Source organism: Achroia grisella, unplaced genomic scaffold (genome assembly GCF_030625045.1).
Source record: "Achroia grisella isolate CSIRO2021 unplaced genomic scaffold, CSIRO_AGI_Agris_v1 utg241, whole genome shotgun sequence".
In the NCBI taxonomy this organism is placed as follows: Eukaryota; Metazoa; Arthropoda; class Insecta; order Lepidoptera; family Pyralidae; genus Achroia; species Achroia grisella.
In genome coordinates this window covers 4,131,758-4,154,305 of record NW_026712734.1, presented here as the reverse complement: position 1 = coordinate 4,154,305, position 22,548 = coordinate 4,131,758, and the positions used below count along the sequence as shown (strand labels likewise).

The window sequence follows — 22,548 nt, the reverse complement described above, 5'->3', positions numbered from 1 at the left end:
ATACTATGCCGCATCTATCCTGCATGGCATATGGGAGATAAATAATGTAAACTAGGAATAAAAATGGACCCCCTCATAACTCAAAAACTCTTTCACATAAACCTGGACCGAGAATAGATCCTTCAGGTAACCCATTTGCACAAGTGACCCGTCAGACGTAGCGTTGCTAACTTACTTTCTGTATTCTATCAGATAAATAAGATTTTATTAAATTTAAAGCCTTGTCTTTGACGCCATAAAAAGCAAGTTTTTTTAGCAATGTATTATGATCAACGCAATCAAAACGCCTTTTAGAAAGGTCACAAAAAACACCTATCGCATCCATTTTAGTTTCCCATGCAGCAAATACGTGTCTAAGCAACTCTGCACCTGCGTCTGTAGTTGAACGACCTTTGGAAAAACCGAATTGACTATTGCAGATTAAATTATTTAAATTGAAATAACTGACAAGCTGCATAAGGATTATTTTTAAAAATTTTACTGAGTGCTAAGTATAGATATATCTATAATTTATTGGGTCACTCCTATCTCCAGATTTAAAAAGCGGTATGATTTTACTAATTTTCATTATGTTAGGAAATTTACCTTCATCTATACATTTATTGAAAATAAAAGCAAGAGACGGCGTAATAATTTCCATTATCCAGTATTTTAACAGATATACCCCATAGATCCTCTGTTTTTTTATTATTAAGCTGTTTGAATATTTTCATTATTTCTAAACATGATGTATGCTATAATTTAGATGATGAACTGCTAACATTGTCTGTTAGTAAAGTTTCAGCAGCAGACGGGGAAGATTTTAGAACCTGTGTCGTAATTAATGGAATATTATGTTATTATCCGAGATTTGTGTCGGATTTAAATTTGTTATTAATAAAATTGTTAAAGATCTAGAATTAAAACTATTACAGTAATGTTCTTTCAAATATTGGATACAATAAGTAAATAACAAACTAACTATAAGTTAAAATTGTTAGTCCTTGTCCCAAAATGTGTAATTTTGGATTTAATTAAGTTTAGTACTAAGTATGTCAAATAGGTTACTCTAAGTGAATTGCATGTGCAAGAAGAGTTCATAAGGTCTTTTTATAGTAGAATGAATACTGCGGTAACGCATAGATATAAGTAAATATAAATAAACAGTATCTATTTTTATTTATAAAGATTAATATGTCAAAATAATATGATTATAAAATTTTAAAATGGTATAAAAACGTATCAAAGAGTTCAGTAATATGATTGTCTGTTTATATGTTAAGGTTTTCTATAAAAAGCTGGAGAAATGATTGTCAAATTTTCACAGCATATATAAATCAATCGACCAAGAAAACTGATAAAGATAAACTCCAAAAGTGTGAAATAAATAATTTTGTGAATATTTTCAAAACACCGCCTACGATGTCATTAATAAAATAAATAAGTGGAGTGCAGATGTTTTATTTATTACTAGCTGTTCCCGCGACTTCGTCCGCGTGGAATTTAACTTTATTTTCTAAAATAAAAGTAGCCTAAGTTACTCCTTATTACATCAGCTACCTGCCAAAAAAAGTCCCATCAAAATAGGTTAGCCATTTCAGAGATTAGCCGGAACAAACAGACTGACAGACAGACAGACAAAAATTGTAAAAAATGTTATTTTGGTATATGTACCGTATTTATATTCATATGCATGTAATAAAAATCGGTTATTTCAATATTACAAACAGACATTCCAATTTTATTTATATGTATAGATTATGTATAGCCATCAACAAATGGTCTACAAAAGGTAAATGCGCACAAATTTGTAAAATAATTGCTTCACTTCTCAAAATAAGCGACTGTGATATAACTGTATTTATTTCTTCTTTTTTTTTAATAATACTGTATTTAATTTCAAATATACCCATATTTCCCTCGTCTGTTCTTATACTGTTTATTCTTTGACTTCTATATATTATATCTAATAATTCTTTATTTTGGGTTTCATCTTTCCGAATATTTATAATTTATCTTCTGAATATTATAGAATTAATTTATTTTTATTTTTGTTTTTCGAATTTTTCCCATACGTCTCGAAAACCATCTTTTAAAAGCTTTGAGTTTAGTCCTTTAAAAACATCTGAAAGTAACATTAGAGTTCAGATAGAGTTGAGATATTAAATGATATATGTAAGCTACCGAGCGGAAATCATTATCTTGCCGAAACACAGTTTCATTACATTTAAAAATGAGTATACCGTCACTACTAAATTTAATTAACATAATTAAAATGTGTGCTTGATAAGTTTAATAATGTACAACATTTACATTTTTAATGTTTTGAATAAATACATATATTTTTTGCTTTATTATCTACGTCTACGGCAAACAATGACTTATGTTTTATAATACACTAATAAAACTATATACCTCGCAGCAGTGGTAGTAACAGTTCATTTGTTACTTTAAAATTATTAAATATTTCCAAGTGTTTAAACATTAAGATTGTAAACGAAACATCTAAAGCTTAAACAGAATTTATAAACATACAGACAGTATCTTTTGTTATACGTACAACGCCATGACGTACTTTAAGAAATTATTTAATCGAATTAATTTATATTATTTCGGAAGGCCATTTCTGATAACTGATAACTGTTACCTTACTACAGTACTTCAGTTAATAATAGAGGTACCGTGGACTTGAAGAGTTCCAGGTAATTTCCCCGGAATTAAAGCGTAAAGAAAATTTGCAAAATTTTGTCGTTCGCAGTGCAAATAATAAAATGAACGGCTTTGTGTATCTGTGGTTTTCAATGACACAAGGTTGGTCATTTGTAATCCGCGTGCAGTTGGTTCACAAGGAATTATAGAAGTGACTACCAAACATGTATATAACACCCTTTATGAAACAAGTGAGTACCTTTTACTACTGTGCGTGTAATTTATGTGAATGTTAAGTAAACAGTGTTTTCAAAAGTAGATAACTAAATTTTAAAGCAGAGAAACGAATATATTAGAAAACAGATGTTGTTTTGCATGTCGATGTGTATACTAACCGTAATTAAATAACAATAATCTGTGGATTTTTTAATTATAATAAATAAGTAACCCATGTCAAAATTTTTATTATAGATGATCGGGTCACGTTAATCATTCCCTTATTTATTTTCCAATGACAAATATGCACAAAACGATTTCGTTAATAAGAATATTGATAATTAGGTACTGTAGATAGGACTGTATCATAGAGGACCATTCTGGTCACTTGTCCAAAATTAAGATGTATGCCTACTGCAGTCCCTACTAATATTGTCATAAAACACACACCTCGTCATCTCTCAGAAATCTTTTCATCCATTCATCTTATTCATTTCTAGTGATGTAATTGGAATAGCAAACATGTTGATAGGCTACTTGCAGATCAGGAGAGTACATTTCGCTCATATACACGAACATTACTAAGGACATCACTTTATCTTGTTACCCTCTTGTGTAGTAATTCCAGGACTAAGACGTCATGCCTGTCTTAATTCTCTAATTCCAAGTTTGTTCCCCTATGTCTTTCTATCTCTACTCTTTCCTATCATAAATACTGTAGTTAAAGGTTTTAGCTATGAAAAGTGGTACATTGCTTCATCATCCAGTTTCTATATAATAGTCAATTGACTTACTCCACAGGTGGTTGAGTGATTGCTATTTCGCTGACTATTTTAAAAATCTTTTCAGTGCTTTGTGACACTGGGCGCATCCATCAATCAAGCAATAATAGCAATGGTACCAAGTTATACCGCACGCTTACTGCCTCAACTGCGTCGAGATGACTCCACCATACCGATAGACGATAACTCTGCTTCTTGGATTGGTATTTCTTTAATTTAAAGTAAAAATTAATGGAAATATTCTCTGAAGTCTGCATGGGTACCATCTTACCTAATTAACATAATTCTGTTTTCGTATCTGAAGAAAGAAATATGGTACCGGAGGCAATAAATGAAATACGAAGGTATTTCTTTTATTGTCTCCGGAAATCTCCGGTCCTAAGAAAAGGCAATGAAGATTGATACCCACTCAGGCAATTAAGGAGGCACAAAGTCTCTTTCTAATGACTTGAAAATAATAATTTTATTTTCATTTTTAGCCTCCATTCACGGATTTTCGTTATTTGTGGGTAATTTATGTTTGCCTTTAATTATGGGACTATATGGCAGAAAACCAGCGAGTCTAGTTAGCATTACAACATCCCTAATTGGTTGGGTGTGTATAGGTTTAAGTGACAACATAACTTTGATCCTTGTTGGAAAGCTTTTTCATGGATTCTCAATGGGTATGGTAAATTCCTTACCATCTATCGTAATTGCTGAATATACAAGTCCTAAGAATCGAGCACTATTAACATCCATGACACTTATTCAAATCTCACTCATGACTATGCTAGTACATACTGCAGGGTCTTATCTTGGTTGGAAATTTACTGCTTTAATCTGTATATTGATTACTTTTCTGGGTATAATAATAATCATAATGACTCCAGAATCTCCTAGCTGGCTAGCTGATAAAGGACGATACGAAGACTCGAAACGAGTATTTTTTTGGCTCCGTGAAAAAGATGAAGCAAATGAGATAGAAAATACTATAAGTGCTACCAGAAAAAGAAGAAATAAAAGAAAAAGTACAAGCACAAAAGACTTTTTGAACGAAACCAAAACAAAGTTCTTTAAGAATTTAAATGCAATTAAATTAAGAGAATGCTACCTGCCAGTTTTGATAATGATCCACGTATATACATTTACCCATTGGTGTGCCTCAAATCCAGTAATTAATTATATGCAAGATATTTTTTCTACCTTAACCAGCCCTGATACCGATATTAATCTACAAATAATGTTTACAGATATTTTAGGGCTCTGTTATAATATAATCGCAGTTTTTGTTATGAGGAAATGTAAAAGAAGATTTATTCTCTGCACTTTTCTTAGTTTAAATATATTTGTCTTACTGACCACTGCCCTTTATTCCTATTGTAAGGCATATAACATGCTGCCTTTTGATCATCCTATTATAGGAATCTTATTAATACATTTGCTATTATTTTCATTTTTAGTTGGTATATTCCCTCTTTCAATTACTATAGATGGTGAAATATTTTCACTAGAATATCGTAGTTTTTCTGCTGGTATTACTACTTTATACTTTACAGTAGCTATATCTGCGTCCATAAAATCATTTCCATATCTTAAGAATTCAATAGGATTACACGGCGCATATTTAATGTATGCTGGTATAAGTAGTTACTGTTTAGCATTTTTATTAAAATTCATGCCTGAAACTAAAAATATGACTCTTATAGATATTGAGAATAAGTTTCAAAATGGAAACACCAAGGTTACATCAAATGATGATTCTTATTTAGTTCGGCCTCTAACATTACAAGATCTAAATACTGTTAAATAGGTTGTACAGAAATAAACAATTACATATGTTACTCTATAAACGACTTTTATTAAACCTCATCTTACAATTAAGTTTATTAATCATTACATAGTATAAATCAAAGTTGCTATCGCTGTCTGTCCATCCCTATGTAGGCTTAAATCTTTAAAACGACGCAACGGATTTTGAAGCGGTTTTTTTAATACATAGAGTGTTTTATATAGGTAATAGTAGGTTACCCGGCAAACGTTGATTTGTCATACTTAATGTGATGGATTGGATAAATCGATGATGTTGTGATATATGATATACGATAATAGGTTCTGGGACAGCAGGTACATAGGATGAGTGGATTTATATATAGAAATAAAATATTTCAGGAAATTCCGAAAGAAAAAATATAATGTCACTTTTTGCAATAATCTTAGGAACTAACTTTCAAAATTTTATAATATATTACTTTTTAAATATAAAAAATTAAACTAAAGAGGTTTCACAACATACACCCCACCTTGCGCGTGCGCAATGCTAAAGAACTACAATAAAATAAAAATAAATCACAGGTTTAGACGTCGAGGCAGTTTCACAAGACGAGCAGAATGTGTTGTCTTTGTTAAAAGATTGTCGGGCTCAAGAGCGGGATCTGCGACTTTATCATTTGACCCTGATGACTGTGGAAACTGAATACTCTCTAACCTCGATATCTCTAAAAGAAATAAACGTTGCAGTGCACGAACACGTTCACCCTTTGCTGTTTTAACACGTGCTACCCTACCGACATTATCAACACCTAAACATATCTCTAAAATGAGACCTAAAGGCCAGTTAACGCGCTTCAAATTATCTAAACCTATAAGCACGATATCCCTAGGTTGGAGATTGTTCTCGTTTTTAGTGTTCTTTTGTACTAGTAAAGATAAATATTCTGATCGAAATCTTTGTTGTAGATCTGTATTAACTTTTTCGATATAACTATAACGAGTAGTAAGATTAGGTGATTTAACTTGGTTTAAATCAAACGTAGAAGTATTGCCTACCTTAAGAAACATAGCTGGAGTGAGAGCTTTAAAATTTTCAGTACTATCTACTATATAAGTCAGAGGACGTGAATTAATGACAGCTTCTGTTTCGCAAAGTACAGTGAACAATTCTTTTTCTAACAGAGCAGCTTTGCCTAAAACTCTCCTCAAAATTTCTTTTATAGTACGAACCACACGCTCCCACCATCCACCCCACCATGGCGCTTGAGGTGGAATAAAGCGCCATGATATTTTTTGGATTGATATTTTGGAAGAAACGTCATCCCAATTAACGGTCGATAATATATTGTTCGCTCCTCGAAAATTAGTGCCATTGTCACTATATATTGACTATAGAAGGGTGAAAACTTAAGGTTGCTGTATGTTTAACACCTTAGGCGCCATGTGCATCTTTTTGTCACACAGTGACTGGAACACAGTGTTCAAAAGTATACACAATACAATATCTTTCCACACAGTAAACGCGCTGTGGGTCCTTTAGGAACACGTTATCTGTACATATTATGACTATTACACAAATGAAAGCCCTGGCTTGTCGCATTTTTCGATGAAAATGGTCTGGGAATCGGTAATTTTACAAAAAAATTATAATCTTTTTTTTAAAACGGTGACTTAGGGTCTGGCGCTGAAGGTGTTAATGCCTAACCCGAAAAACAAAATAAGCCGTTTGCCCTCAATTAAAAAAAAAATATGGACCACCATTCTCAGTTATAGATATGAAAAATAATGTATATTTTATTCAAAGAGCTACTGAATGTACTCACAACATTTCATAAAAATCGGTCAAGCTGTTACAGCGTATGGTGACTAACATTGTGACACGAGAATTTTAAATATGGTATGATATATGTAGATTATATCTGCCTCTTGTTGTTTCTTCTTTCACCTTTATGTTGAGAATGATTTTATCATATTGCATTGTTGTAAATCGGTCATTTGGTATGTTATTTTTGCATAATTATATGCGTGTAAGATTTTAAACTTGGCGGTGTGAACGAATGAATAAATGAATGATTGCCGCATGCATTCTTATGTAAAATGTGAATACTATTACTATCAGATGGCAATTGTAAGTAGCTATGACGTGGTCTAGTGTTTTGAGTAGTCATGCTCACTAAAATGTCCAGACTTGTGGCTTGTGGTTATAAATCTGCTTGAAAAAAGATTTAAATGTCATATAAAACACTTCCTTTGCAAAAAAGCTTACTATAAAATTGAAGAATTTGTTAACGATAATAATGTTTCTATAGAAAACTTAAAATCCATAGCACTGACAATATTATCTGATTACACTAATAATGAGTGCATAGCTATTTCTATGTAAATTATCGCATGCCTCTTCCTTGTTATACTGTAATTATTTATATAAAAAAAACATCTATTAAAAAGAGCAACACACAAGTTTCTTGTTCATTCTTCTTGTGATGAATCTGCATTCCGAATGAGTGGTAGAATCAAAATATGACTATTCAAAAGGTAATTTGAATAAAGATTATTTCTATTTCTATTACAACAACGATGTCACGATAGTCCATAATATTCTATAAATACTTAACATTATTATAAATTATTACTTTTTACTATTTTGCCACGACATATATTTATATATTTTTTTAATACTCTAATACTACATTAGTTGTTAGTAAAAGTACCTTCTCAAACAATCATACTCATGAATACAATGCACTACTAATAATTTTACCGGACGAGGAATCGAACCGACGACCATCAGAAGTAAAGCGGTATGCTAAACCGCTAGATCATCGAGGCCGTCAAATAATAACATTATATAGTTAACTGACATATATTTATATATTTTTTTGAGTACTCTAATAAAACTAAGTGTAACAGAGAATTTATAAATTCAAAATGTTGTAAACATTTGCAGTTGTTTAAATAACACGCCCCGTGAAAAAAATACAGTTGAAATTTATACATGACATAAAAGTGTATAGTATCTTTAATTATCGCACAATTCTGTCACATACTTGAAGTAAAAAATGACATTACCTATGTTTATCTACATTTTTTATTTGACTATGAGTTCAAATGTGGCACTGTACCTCATTATAACTGCAGTGAAAGCTGAGATAGGTTGTGTTTATACAGAAAAAACTAGGCACGTCTTGAAAACCCCATCCAGAAGCCGAGAAGTAAGAAGAAAATTGCAATTTTTAGCAGTTCTTACTAAAACTATTGTAGCAAACGGCATCTAATCTATGGTGTTAAAACAATATGTGAATGAGTCTCTTGTACACTTCTCTTGTGTAGTTCGTTTTATTCAGTGTTACCGGACATGCATATAACTCCGTTTATGAAACAAGTAAGTAAAATAGTAGTATGTAATAGTATGTGGCAGACTCGACCCATTGGCTTTGCGGCGAGATATTGCATCTCTGTGTATTTTCTACCGCATATATCACGGGGAGTGTTCTGAGGAATTGTTCGGATTAATACCAGCTGCTGAGTTTCCCCACCGTACCATCCGCCAGAAACTGAAATACCATCCTGATCATCTAGATGAATGGCGGTCTTCCACAGTGCGGTTTTCTAGAAACTTTTTGCCACGCACAACCACATTGTGGAATCACCTTCCAGAAATGGTATTTCCGAACCGATACGATATTGAAACCTTCAGAAAAAGAGCTTATTCCTTTTTAAAAGGCTGACAACGTACTTGCAATTCCCCTGGTGTTGCGGGTGCTCATGGGCGGCGGTAATCACTTACCATCAGGTGAGCAGCATGCTAGTTTGTCGCCTGTGTTATAAAAAAAAATTAATCGTCTGTTAGTGTAATAACTGTATGCAAATGATAACTTAATACATTCGTACATTTTTTATTTTTAATATATTTGTATAATAGGTAACACCCGTGCAAAGACCCGCGGCCATCGGAATTAAACCAATGTGCTAAACCACTAGGCATCGAGGCCGTCAATATTAACGAGCAAATATTAAAGTAAAAAGGCAGCTTCCTACAGGAAGCAAAAAGAATCTTTTCGGGTTTTAATGGAAAAAAAATGTATTTAAAAAAAATGTCTTAAATACGCTTAGATTTCCAAAAACTCAGTTTTGTTTTAAATTATATTTGTTCTTTTATTTCCTTACTTGCTTCGCTAAAAGTGTATTATGGTTCCTCATAGTTAACTTTCTAATTTATTTGTTACATTTATATTAATCAACATATTACTCTGACCACAAAGTTTAAGTGATAGAGAGTCGAGGGTGCTTGACTCAATTGTCAAAGTCAAGTTCAATTGTTAATGGTAATCAATAAAAAAAAAATGTAACGTTTTTGTCTTAAATACACTCTGTAATTAATAATAAGTCCTTCCAGTTTTGTTTCAAATTCTATGTTGATTATCGCATGCCGCTTACTTGTTATATTGGATAATTTATTAAAAAGAAAACATCTGGTTTCACACAAGTTTCTTGCTCATTCTTCTTGTGATGAATCTGCATTCTGAATGAGTGGTAGAATCAAAATATGACTATTCAATAGTGCTTATAATGAGTTCATTTGAATAAAGATTTTTTCTATTTCTATTTCATTTACAGTGAAATTTCAAAACATATTTATACATTTACTTACCAACTGTAAATAACATAAGAATACACACATATACAAAGCCACGACTGGTCTCATTCTTTCTCCACGCTTTTCCTCTGCTACCTATACCAGACTAACACTAGATATTTAAGTAATAGAGGTCCTATAATATCCGCTAAACATATAATACAAATATTTCAAATGCCTGCAACGCATTAGAAGCCCTTGTTATATCCATTAGTTAAAAAGGTGATTCCCATTAGATGTAGTCCAAAAAGGTAAGTTTAGATAATTGTTTCAAAATATTTTCAGTGCTTTGTCACTCTGGGCGCATCCATCAACCAGGCAATAATAGCAATGGAACCAAGTTATACCGCACGCTTACTTCCTCAACTGCGTCGAGATGACTCCACAATTCCGATAGATGATGATTCTGCCTCTTGGATAGGTAATTTTCTAATTTAAAGTAATTTTATACCAGAGAGAGATATGCAAATAGTCATCTACGTGTCTTCCTCGGTCTCCCATAATTCTGCCGCTAATAGTCTAGTAGTAAGTTTTACAATTTATAGTCTGAGTTGTAAATCATGCTAAAATAACATACATGAATAAATTATTTTTGATTTGAAATATCAACAGATATAAAACATATTAGAGATTTAGGAAAAGGTAAAGATATATAAAATTAAAATAATAATATTAATGATAAAAAAGTGGGAGATACTACGAAACGACGATGTCTACGAAATTTTTCGTCTAATAACTTGTAACAATTGGATTACATTTTTTTGTACTACGATCATGGCAAACAAAGTATACGGCCCTTCTAATGTTATATGGTCACCGTAACTTATGGGCGCCTAAGACGCCAGAGATTTGCACGTTGCTGACCCTTAAGAAACCTTAATATACCCTTCTTGAAAAACCTCATGTCGTAGTCTACCGAGAAAACCTCGGCAAGTAGTTCATTCCACAATCTATGTGCACGAAGGAAGCTCCTCCGGACACGGGACAACTTAGATTCTACCTTGTAGGGATGAATTCCCTATCGATGACGAGTTCTAAGATAGTAAAAGGTAGCCGTAAGTATAAATTATTTCTACATTAACTTATGCAATTTTAATTTCTTTTTCAGCTTCCATGCACGGATTTTCGTTATTTATGGGTAATTTCTGTCTACCTTTTATTATGGGACTTTATGGCAGAAAACCTGCAAGTCTAGTTAGTATCACAATGTCTCTAATTGGTTGGGTGTGTATAGCTTTAAGTAATAACGTTACAATGATCCTCATTGGCAAGCTTTTTCATGGGTTCTCAATGGGTATGATAAATTCTTTACCATCGATTGTAATTGCTGAATATACAAGTCCTAAGAATAGAGCATTATTTACATCAATAACTCTTATTCTGATATCACTTATGACTTTGGTAGTCCATACTATAGGGTCTTATTTCAGTTGGAAACTAACTGCCTTAATCTGTATACTAATTACTTTTGCGGGTCAATTAATAATCATAATAATTCCTGAATCTCCTAGCTGGTTAGCCGAAAAAGGACGATACGAAGACTCTAAGCGAGTTTTCTTTTGGCTTCGAGAACAAGAAGAAATAAATGAGTTAGAGAATATTATAAGTGTTACTTCTAAAAGATTAAATAAGAGAAAAATAACATCAAAACAACTCTTCTATCAAAAGAAAACTAAGCTGTTGAAGAATATAAATGCAATCAAGTTAAGAGAATGCTACATGCCAGTTTTAATAATGATACACGTGTATACATTTGGCCATTGGTGTGGTTCGAACTCAACAATTGTTTATATGCAAGATATTTTCTCTGCTTTAACAAATCCCGATACTGATATCAATATACAGATACTATTAACGGATATTTTAGGGCTCTGTTATAATATCATCGCAGTTTTTGTTATGAGAAAATGTAAAAGAAGATTTATTCTCTGCACGTTTCTTTCTTTGAATATATTTGCCTTACTGGCCACTGCACTGTATTCATATTGTAAAGTATATGACATGCTGTCTTATGATCATCCAATTATAGGAATCGTATTAATACATTTGTTTCTATTTTCATTTATAGTTGGTATATTACCTCTTACAATTACTATTGATGGCGAAGTCTTTTCTTTAGAATACCGTAGTTTTTCAGCAGGTATCACTACCTTATACTTTACAATAGCAGTATCTATAGCAATAAAGTCTTTCCCATTCCTAAAGAATTCTATAGGATTACATGGCACATATGTAGTGTATGCCGGTATATGTAGTTACAGTTTACTGTTTTTATTGAAATTCATGCCTGAAACTAAAGACATGACCCTTCTAGATATTGAGAATAAGTTCAAAAATGTAACAGTTGCAGCAGATGATTCTAATTTAGTTCAACCCCTAACGTTACAAGATTTAAATTCTGTTAAATAGTTTTCTATACTGAATAAAGAAAAATATTTATTGATCTACGTATTTTTTTTATTGTGTTTTTCCTCTTTTTCTATCTTGAAACTGCGCTTATGAGTTTCGTGTGCAATGAAACGAATGGCAACTTTGTAAAGTTTACCTTGTTTAGTTGTTTGATTTTAACCTAATACCTTATAATATTAAACAATCATACTCATGAATACAAATGTATGTACCGTGCGAGGAATCGAACCCACGACCATCGGAATCCTTACTTCCGATGGTCGTGCCTTCGATGACTCGCTAAACCGCTAGACCACCGAGGCCGTCGAATAATAAAATAATATTACTTTCTACTATTTAGCCTCGATATATATTAATATATATTTCTGAGTAGGTACTCTAATAAAACTATTACATTAGTCGTCATTAACAGAATTTTTTTATAAATAAAATTATACTAAATTTTTATTTAGTAAAAATTTGCAATTGTTTAAATAATACGCACCTTGAAAACAAGACAGTTGAAATTTAAACAGAAAATATAAGCATATAGTATCCTTAATTATACGCACAACACTGTGAAGAAAAAAATGACATTGCCAATGTTTATCTGCATTTTTTTAATCAGCTATGAGTTTCGGCCTGACTCTTTACCACATTATAAGTGCAGTGAAACCAAAGATTGGCTGCAGAAAAAACTTAGCGTCGACTTGAAAAACCTCCTCCAGAACATAAAGAATAAAATTGAAATTTTTAGCAAATTGTACTAAACATATTAAAGCAGATGGCTTCGTCTAATCTATGGTGTTAAAACAACATGTGGATGAATCTCTTGTACATTTATTCTTTTGTGTAGTTACTTTTTTTACTGATTTCGAAGATGAATATAACTCCGTTTATGAAACAAGTAAGTTTGATCAACTGTTCATATAATATCTGTATTATTATGCAAATGATAATTTAACATATTCGTATTGTATATTTAAAAAGTAAATCATTACATAGTATAAAACAAAGTCGCTGTTGCTGTGTGTCCGTCCCTATGCTTAATTCTTTAATACTGCGCAACGGATTTTGATCCGGGGTTTTTTAATAGATAGAATGATTCAAGAGGAAGGTCATATATATAATATATGACCGAAGCCAGGCCGAGTAGCTAGTATATGAATAATTATAATAATATTTCTGGACAATTCAAACTGCGTTATCCAGTCCCAAACTAAGCAGAGCATGTGGTATAGGTGTAAGACATCTGATTGAAATAGTTTATACTTTTCTTTTTGAAAATGCATATATAACAAATATAGGACAAACCCAGACCAATACAAACAAATATACTCATGGATACGAAATTGTTTGTACCGTGCAAGGAATTAAACCCATGACCATCGGAAGCAAAGCGATGTGTTAAACTGCTACATCACCAAGGCTTTCTAATAAATACATAAGTAAAATTCTTTATATCAGTATGATCTGGATGTTTTCAAGGCCAATTATGTAGGTATTTACAAAAAAAATAGCTAAATATTTATATCAGTTGGGTCTATAACAAAAGCTCTGCTTTGATTCGGACTAGATGACGTATGATATTATTGTTTATTTCAAATGCCTACAATTATTCAGTCCCTATAGTATCTATTAGTTTAAAATTGTCATTTCCCAAATTAAAATTAAAAAATCATTTATTCATGTAGGACATTTTAGCCGCTTATGAACGTCAAATTTTTACATTCTAATTTTATTTTTTTTCCCTACCGTCCAGTTCGGTATATAGATCCAATTGAGAAGAACTGGCAAGAAACTCAATGGAATTACTTTTTTTTTTTAAAGCCAGTTTATTTACAATGTATATTTATATAGGTGTCTATGTCTAACATTAGATGCTGTTTATCTAAAGAGGTGAAATAATACAAACTCTTCTTACATCCGTACTAGATGACGTGTTCATTGTCCAGGGGTATTATTACTATTATTTATTTCAAATGCCTACAATTCATTAACAGTCCCTATAGTATCTATTGGTGAAAAATTGCCATTTCCCATTAGATGTAGTTCATCTACAGAGATTATTACATTATTGTTTCAAAATGATTTCAGTGCTTGGTAACTCTGGGCGCAACCATCAATCAAGCAATAATAGTAATGGTACCAAATTACACAGCACGCTTACTTCCTCAACTGCGTCGTGATGACTCCACCATTCAGATAGATGATGATTCTGCATCTTGGATAGGTAATTTTCTAATTTGAAGTAGTTTTAAACCAGAGAGAGATACGCAAATGGTCATCTACGTGTCCTTCTCGGTCTCACCTAATTCTGCCGCAAGCAGCTTACTTTACAGGCTGTAGTCTGGTTTGAAATATGAGATATGATAGTGAAAGTACAGCAGATTTGTAATTGTAGTATATTTGTTACTATGATAGTGGCAGACAAGCATATAGCCCCTCTGATGGTAAATGGTTATCGTAGCTTACGACACCACGGGTGCTCGTGCACGTGCTCGTTGCCAACCCTCAAAATACCCTTCTTGGAAAACCCCATGCGTATAGTCTCGCGAAAAAACCTCTGCAGTTAGTGCATTCCACAATCTCAGTGTACGAAAGAGGAAGCTCCTCTGAACCCGGCACCATTTAGGTTCTAAGCGATTAGATTTCATATCGGACAATTCTTCAGGAGATGTTTTTAGAATCACACCAGAATATCTCCTGAAGAATTGTCCGATAAATACATAGATACATAAAACTTGATTCATGTAACTTTAATTTATTTTTCAGCTTCCATGCACGGATTTACCTTATTTCTAGGTAATTTCTGTCTGCCATTTATTATGGGACTTTATGGTAGAAAACCTGCAAGTCTAGTTAGTACCACAATGGCTCTAATTGGTTGGGTGTGTATAGCTTTAAGTAATAACGTCACACTGATTCTCATTGGCAAGCTTTTTCATGGATTCTCAATGGGTATGGTAAATTCTTTACCATTGATTGTAATTGCTGAATGTACAAGTCCTAAGAATAGAGCATTATTTACATCAATAACTCTTACTCTGATATCACTTATGACTACGGCAGTTCACACTATAGGATCTTATTTCAGTTGGAAAATATCTGCTTCATTCTGCATATTGATTACTTTTCTGGGCTTATTAATAATTATTATGACTCCAGAATCTCCTAGTTGGTTAGCCGAAAAAGGACGATACGAAGACTCTAAGCGAGTTTTCTTATGGCTCCGAGAAGAAGAAGAAATAAATGAGTTAGAAAATATTATAAGTGTAACTTCTAAAACATTAAATAAAAGAAAAATTACCATTAAAGAATTCTTCTATCAAAAGAAAACTAAGCTTATGAAGAATATAAATGCGATCAAGTTAAGAGAAGTCTACATGCCAGTTTTAATAATGGTCCATGTTTATACATTTGTCAATTGGTGTGGTTCAAATTCAACAATTGTTTATATGCAAGATATTTTCTCTGCTTTAACAAGTCCCGATACTGATATCAATATACAGATACTATTACTAGATATTTTTGGGCTCTTTTATAGCATAATAGCAGTTTTTGTCATGAGGACATGTAAAAGAAGATTCATTCTCTGCACGTTTCTTACTTTGCATATATTTGTCCTACTAACTACTGCACTGTATTTATATTGTAAGGTATACGACTTGTTACCTTTTCATTATCCAATTATGGGTATCATATTAATACATCTGTTCTTTTTTTCATTTATAGTTGGTATATTACCTCTTACAATTACTATCGATGGTGAAGTATTTTCTTTAGAGTACCGTAGTTTTTCAGTAGGTATCACTACCTTATATTTTACAATAGCAGTATCTACATCATTAAAATCTTTCCCATTCCTAAAGAATTCTATAGGATTACATAACACATATCTTGTATATGCCGGTATATGTAGTTACTGTTTACTTTTCTTACTGAAATTTATGCCTGAAACTAAAGACATGACCCTTCTAGATATTGAGAATAAGTTCAAAAAAGTAACAGTTGCAGCAGATGATTCTAATTTAGTTCAACCCCTAACGTTACAAGATTTAAATTCTGTTAAATAGTTTTCTATACTGAATAAATAAATATATTTATTGGTATACGTATGTTTTTTATTATGTTCCACTTCTTTTATCTTGAAATTGTGCTTATGAGTTCGTGCAATGAAATGGATGGCAGCTTTGTAAAGTTTGCCTCTAGTCGCTTGATTCTAACCTAATACCTTATGATTTATTTTATTTGATTGATATTTTGAATGTACATTGTGTATTATAATAATCTAGCTGGTAATTGGTAGCTATCGACGTTTTCATACAATATTACTTTCCGTCCAGTACAAGATGAGCTATTTTTCCAGGGATCAATATTCATTGGTGGCTATCGACGTTTTCATAGAATTTTAGTATTCGTCCAATATAAGTTGAAATAGAATCAATTAAAGTGAAAAATTATAATAAAATGATAACAATTTACCAGTTTCAGATTTTTTCCTTTATATACCTAATTACCTATCTGTATGCCAAATTTGAACTTCCTAGGTCATCTGGAAGTGGGTTATAATTTTGATCTATAGTTGATCAGTGATAAAAATGACGATATTTGGACGTTAATATCTAAATAACCGTTTGAGATATGTTTATGAAATTTGGAACACATATTTATCTCGCAAGTCTCAATGTATGAACCAAATTTGACAGGTTTATGTGAAAGAGTTTTTGAGTTATGAGGGGGTCAAAAGTGGCTCCAAATGGTTCGTGTAAATATACACACGGTGCTGCTCGCCAGTTACTTGAAACTCGGCTTGACATGCTACCGCGTGTCTAGATGTGAAAAATTTGGTTTCTGGTTTTTGCTCTAATCAAAAAATATGTACATCAGACACGAATGATGTTGTAAATATATTGATAACCATTATCTAGATGCTGTAAAGTCATCACGAATATCGATACATAATTTAATTTCATTAATATTTACATGTATCATTTATTTAAAAATAAATGTCAATGAAATGTTATTGTTTTTGGTGATGATATCGCGTCTCATGTAAATCGAATTTAAAACTTCGTTGTTATAAACGTATTAATAATATATTAAAGGTTTTATTTACGCAACTTCACCTTGAATTCGAGTAAAGAGAATACAATAATTCTTTAAATGTGGCGTAATTTAAACAAAACTAGCATTGCCAATTCACATTCAGTTCAGTCAACAAGTTTGGAAATTGAAAATGTACATATCTCCATTTATGAAGCAAGTAAGTGATTCAATATGGTTAAGTCTTTCATTAATTCTACGTTAATGTTATCCTGAGGGTGTTCTTTTGTGGATTGATATTATATTTTAAATAATTTTAATTATTTTAAATAATCTTAATATAATTGTTCCGTAATCTTTAAAATCTCCAAAATTTACCATAGTAACAATGAACTATTTGAATACATTAAATATATCAAATGTTAAGGTAATTTTAATTTCAGAGTTTATTAAATTTTCTTATACAAATAAATTTATATGTTTTTAGTGTTTTGTTACACTGGGCGCATCTTTCAACAACGCAATTCTTTTTATGGTACCTAGTTATACCGCCCGCCTACTCCCACAACTGCAGCGAGATGACTCTAGCATTCCAGTAGATGATAATTCGGCTTCTTGGATTGGTATAACTTAAATTTAAAATACCTAATAAATTATCAATAAATTGTTATCAATAAAATGTAAAATATTTTACAAATAAAAAATACAGACAGATACGATCTCGATCTAAACTAGTGCAAATATTTTAAAAAATATCGTTGTATTTGTTAAAATCCTAATAAGTATGAAAAAGTATGAAAAATAAAATAATCTAAAAAGCTACGTAAATCATAATAATTATTTACATTAAAATTTTGTAAAATCGTAGTATTAATGAATCTATATTTACAAATATAATTGTTTTTTTAACTTAATTAACATTAGTTGGATTAAATTCGCTTATGACATGTGGATTATATTATAGTTTTAAAAAATATGTCATTTCATTTATTTCTTTTTCAGCTTCCGTGCATGGTTTAACATTATTTGCGGGTAATTTATCTTTGCCCTTAATTATGGGACATTATGGCAGAAAACCTGCTAGTCTAGTTACTAACATAGTATCTCTAATTGGTTGGGTGTTTATAATTTTAAGTCAAGATGTCACTTTGATTCTCGTTGGAAAACTTTTTCAAGGATTCTCTATGGGTATGGTAACTGCTTTGCCATCTATAGTAATTGCTGAATACACAAGTCCTAAGAATCGAGCACTATTCACGTCTATAATGATTATTCTAATGACACTTACGACTACGCTAGTTCACACTACAGGGTCTTATTTTAGTTGGAAACTGACTGCTTTGGTCTGTATGTTCATTACTTGTGTCGGATTATTCATAATTGTAATTACTCCAGAATCTCCAAGCTGGTTAGCTGAGAAAGGACGATACGAAGACTCTAAGCGAGTATTTTATTGGCTTAGGGAAAAAGAAGAAATAAATGAGTTGGAAAACATTATAAGTGTTATATCTAAAAGAATACATAAAAGCACAACATCTAAAGGATTTTTAACAGATACTAAAATTAAACTATTGAAGAATTTAAATGCAATTAAGTTAAGGGAAGGCTACATGCCAATTCTAATAATGGTCCACATTTATACATTTGGCCATTGGTGTGGCTCAAATTCTATAGTGATTTATATTCAAGATGTTTTTACTGCATTAACCAGTCCAGACACTGATATTAATCTACAAATAGTGTATACAGACATTATGGGATTTTGTTACAATGCAATCGCAGTTTTTGTTATGAGGAAGTGTAAAAGAAGATTTATTCTCTCCACGTTTCTTAATTTAAATATATTTGTTCTATTAGCCACAGCTCTGTATTCCTACTGTAAAGTAAATGATATGTTACCTTTCGATCATCCAATTATAGGAATTATATTGATCCATTTGATTTTATTCACATTTTTAGTTGGTATATTTCCACTCACGTTTGCTTTAGATGGTGAAATATTTTCTCTTGAATATCGCAGTTTTTCAGCAGGTATCACTACTTTGTACTTTACAATAGCAATATCTGGAGTAGTCAAATCTTTTCCGTATCTTAAGAAATCTATAGGTTTACATGGAACATATTTAATATATGCCGGTGTATGCAGTTATTGTTCGCTGTTTTTGTTAAAATTTATGCCGGAGACTAAAGATAAGACTCTTCTAGATATTGAGAATGAGTTTAAAAATGTAACGGTTGCATCAGATGATGATTCTAGTTTAGTTCAACCAATAATTTTGCATGATACAGACACTGTTACCAAGTTGTCTCTATAAAAATATATTTATATTTTTATAGACACAACTTGCTGCTTGCAAAGTTTTTGATTTATGGTTTATATTAAACATAAACCGTAAATCAAAAACTTTGTATCCCTTTTTCGAAAATCCCGCGGATGGAGTATAAAAATTTATACACTTTAATATATAATATAAAAAGGAATACAAAATGCTAATCTTTAAAATGTATGCACTTGTATAATATAAAAAAGGAATGCAGAATAATAATCTTTTTTTTTAAATCATGCATGAAGTCAATAAAAATGCATTAAACACATTGCAATTTGTCTGTGGTTCTATACCACAGATTAATATTGTTTGTTTTAATATTATTTGTCTATAGAACTTACTGAATGTTAAATTAATTATAGACGAATTGGGCGATCTCTTGTGTTGTTTACTCTACGTACTTTTAGTTATGAAAATTAAGTTTATAAATTTTGTTGAGCACAACTTCATGAACAATGCTTAGACTTACTACAAAGTAAGTCTAATTGTATCTATTTAGATTTTATCTTATTAATTATTATGGGTATTTTGGGAAATACGTATTAACTTGGATTCAACTTTGTTCTTTGATTAAAAAAAATGTCTAGCTACAATATATGTGTATACATTGAGAGTAGCTAGGAAGAAGCAGTGAAGCGTCCCATTCTCGGGAGGTGAGCTAGAACAAAAAGTTATATCATATTTGTCACGGCCCATTGACTTCATAAGAATGTATTTTGTCAAATATTCAAGGCTAATATTAAAATAGCAGTTGTTAATATGCATAATAAGGATATATGCTATGATGATGTAGTAAATATAATATTTGCATAGATTTCATCTCCTTCTGTTTCAAAATATTCGAACGCTAAAACGCAGATAGGCTTCACAGCTTCCACCAAACGGTAATGTGCGAGAGTGGAGTAGAGAAAGTATTGGGAACTCTATAATAATATATAAAACGAAATATTGAGTTCCACCGTGTTACCACCGTGATCATTATAAGTAAACTAAAGAGCAGCGGGTATGTGGCAAATATATATTATATAAAAAATATTTTTTATATCAGTTGTCTAGTACCCTAAGACATGTTCCGGTTTTCTTGGGATCAGTTGGCGCTGTGTAAATTGCTCACGATTATTAATCTTATTTATTAGGCATATTTATGTTTAAGTGTTCTAGAAATAGAATTTCTTTTCAATAGATTAAACATTAATAATATTATTTTTATATATGTATATATACATAATATCATATACAAGTATTACCCGCGAATTCGCCCATGTTGCTACGCTAAATAAAAACAGCAATGTAAGAAAAAATGTGAAGTAATATACGAGTTGTCATGTGAATAACAATAAATCTACTGTTAACAGTAATTGTGTATATTGATGGTATGTACTATTGTGACATAACGTGCCTATTTCTTAAAGAATAGCGGCTACAATAAAAATAGTTCAAAAACCATAGAGTCGTCATTCTGTGTAGAAATTTCTATGTAGATAATAGCCGCGTGTTTTGTCCGTGTACTCATCTGTAACTCTGTGTATTTTTTATATATTAACATAATCCTTATCACTCTGCAATAGTGGAAACTGTGAACAATCTGAATAGTGTATCTTTCAAAGTTACTTTCTAAAAAGTTATCGGCGTAGTAGTTCAGAGATTTACGTCCCTCATAACAAAATATGCTATCTCTACAATATTAATATAATCGTAATAATACTAAACAACTCACACACACACACTCGACATTTAGTTTTAAGATAAGCAGAGTTTGTCTTATATGTACTAGATAACTGATATAATTATTTATTTTATTTATTTATTCTTTATTGCACTTTTAAAGATTGTACAATTTGGCGAGCTTAATGCCATATGGCATTCTCTATCAGCTAACTATTAGGTAAGAACAGAAAGCGGTTGATGGGCAGTGGCGGGAAAGGACTAACCTATAATTTTAATTAACATAGGTAAATAGGTTTTCTTAAAAATAATTACAAATATACGTACATAAATATAAATATATACCAACTATAATACATATAATACATAAACATAATATATATATATATATATACACGGCACATTTATACACCAATAAAAATAAATAAAAGAGAAATTTACATATATATTATGACAACAATAGATAATTAAGAACCATTTTGTTCATTCAAGAGATAATCAAAAATTTATTTAAATATATGACTTATATACATAAATAATATACATATAAATGACCCAGACCGATACAAACAATCATACTCATGAATACAAATGTTACCACCGTGCGTGGAATCGAATCATAGGAAGTGAAGCTCCATGCTCAACCACTAAACCACCGAGTCCGTCAAAAGTGAAGATATGATATATCGATGTACACAATAATTATTTAAAATATGGATTAGAATATGAATACATAAATAGCTATTAATATGTTTTTTTTGTAATATCTTCAAATTAAACGTAAATTAAATCATTCTAATAATGGGCATATTAAGCTCTATCACATATTTCATTAAAAAGATTCAACTGAAAAGACTATGCAAAAACTTTCTTATTATTTCCATTTGGAGACGGAGACTGGTTCTACTTCTGTTCTGTTCTCTTCTATTTTGATTCTAATGAATTACTGCTAATTGGTAGTTTGTATTCACAAATTTCAACTTAGAAATGTAAAGTTACAACAATTATTTTAAAAGGCAACACGCAAGTTTTTGTACGTTCTTCTCGTGATGAGATAGCTTACCCAATAAGGTAGATTAACAATGAATAAGTATGACTATTCAATAGT

At 31.3% G+C, this 22,548-nt stretch overlaps 3 protein-coding genes across 3 annotated transcripts; 2 read left to right on the top strand and 1 right to left on the bottom strand.

The window, feature by feature from the left end:
• The first annotated feature begins 2,852 nt into the window (after nucleotides 1-2,852).
• Nucleotides 2,853-5,418, top strand: LOC131842657 (proton myo-inositol cotransporter-like). Its single transcript, XM_059191226.1, has 3 exons — nucleotides 2,853-2,879; nucleotides 3,694-3,829; nucleotides 4,106-5,418. The coding sequence occupies exons 1-3, from the start codon at nucleotides 2,853-2,855 to the stop codon at nucleotides 5,416-5,418; spliced, it is 1,476 nt and encodes a 491-aa protein (XP_059047209.1).
• A 536-nt stretch (nucleotides 5,419-5,954) lies between these two features.
• Nucleotides 5,955-14,944, bottom strand: LOC131842656 (uncharacterized). The gene is made up of 3 exons (XM_059191225.1): nucleotides 14,878-14,944; nucleotides 12,095-12,223; nucleotides 5,955-6,733 (listed from the first exon to the last, which is right to left on the bottom strand). Exons 1-3 carry the CDS (start codon nucleotides 14,942-14,944, stop codon nucleotides 5,955-5,957), a joined length of 975 nt encoding a protein of 324 aa, XP_059047208.1.
• A 331-nt stretch (nucleotides 14,945-15,275) lies between these two features.
• LOC131842655 (uncharacterized) lies at nucleotides 15,276-19,763 on the top strand. Its single transcript, XM_059191224.1, has 3 exons — nucleotides 15,276-15,368; nucleotides 17,936-18,071; nucleotides 18,451-19,763. The coding sequence occupies exons 1-3, from the start codon at nucleotides 15,276-15,278 to the stop codon at nucleotides 19,761-19,763; spliced, it is 1,542 nt and encodes a 513-aa protein (XP_059047207.1).
• Nucleotides 19,764-22,548: the final 2,785 nt, after the last annotated feature.

Coding starts and splice junctions, on each gene's coding strand:
- LOC131842657 (XM_059191226.1), top strand. CDS start 2,853: ATGTATATAACACCCTTTATGAAACAA. Junction 2,880..3,693: donor TAACACCCTTTATGAAACAA/GTGAGTACCTTT, acceptor AAATCTTTTCAG/TGCTTTGTGACACTGGGCGC. Junction 3,830..4,105: donor TAACTCTGCTTCTTGGATTG/GTATTTCTTTAA, acceptor TTTCATTTTTAG/CCTCCATTCACGGATTTTCG.
- LOC131842656 (XM_059191225.1), bottom strand. CDS start 14,944: ATGGGGTTTTCCAAGAAGGGTATTTTGAGGGTTGGCAACGAGCACGTG. Junction 12,224..14,877: donor GCACGAGCACCCGTGGTGTC/GTAAGCTACGAT, acceptor GTAATCCTATAG/AATTCTTTAGGAATGGGAAA. Junction 6,734..12,094: donor ATCAATAGTAATTGTAAGAG/GTAATATACCAA, acceptor CTAATTTTCGAG/GAGCGAACAATATATTATCG.
- LOC131842655 (XM_059191224.1), top strand. CDS start 15,276: ATGGCTCTAATTGGTTGGGTGTGTATAGCTTTAAGTAATAACGTCACA. Junction 15,369..17,935: donor ATGGATTCTCAATGGGTATG/GTAAATTCTTTA, acceptor ATATGTTTTTAG/TGTTTTGTTACACTGGGCGC. Junction 18,072..18,450: donor TAATTCGGCTTCTTGGATTG/GTATAACTTAAA, acceptor TTTCTTTTTCAG/CTTCCGTGCATGGTTTAACA.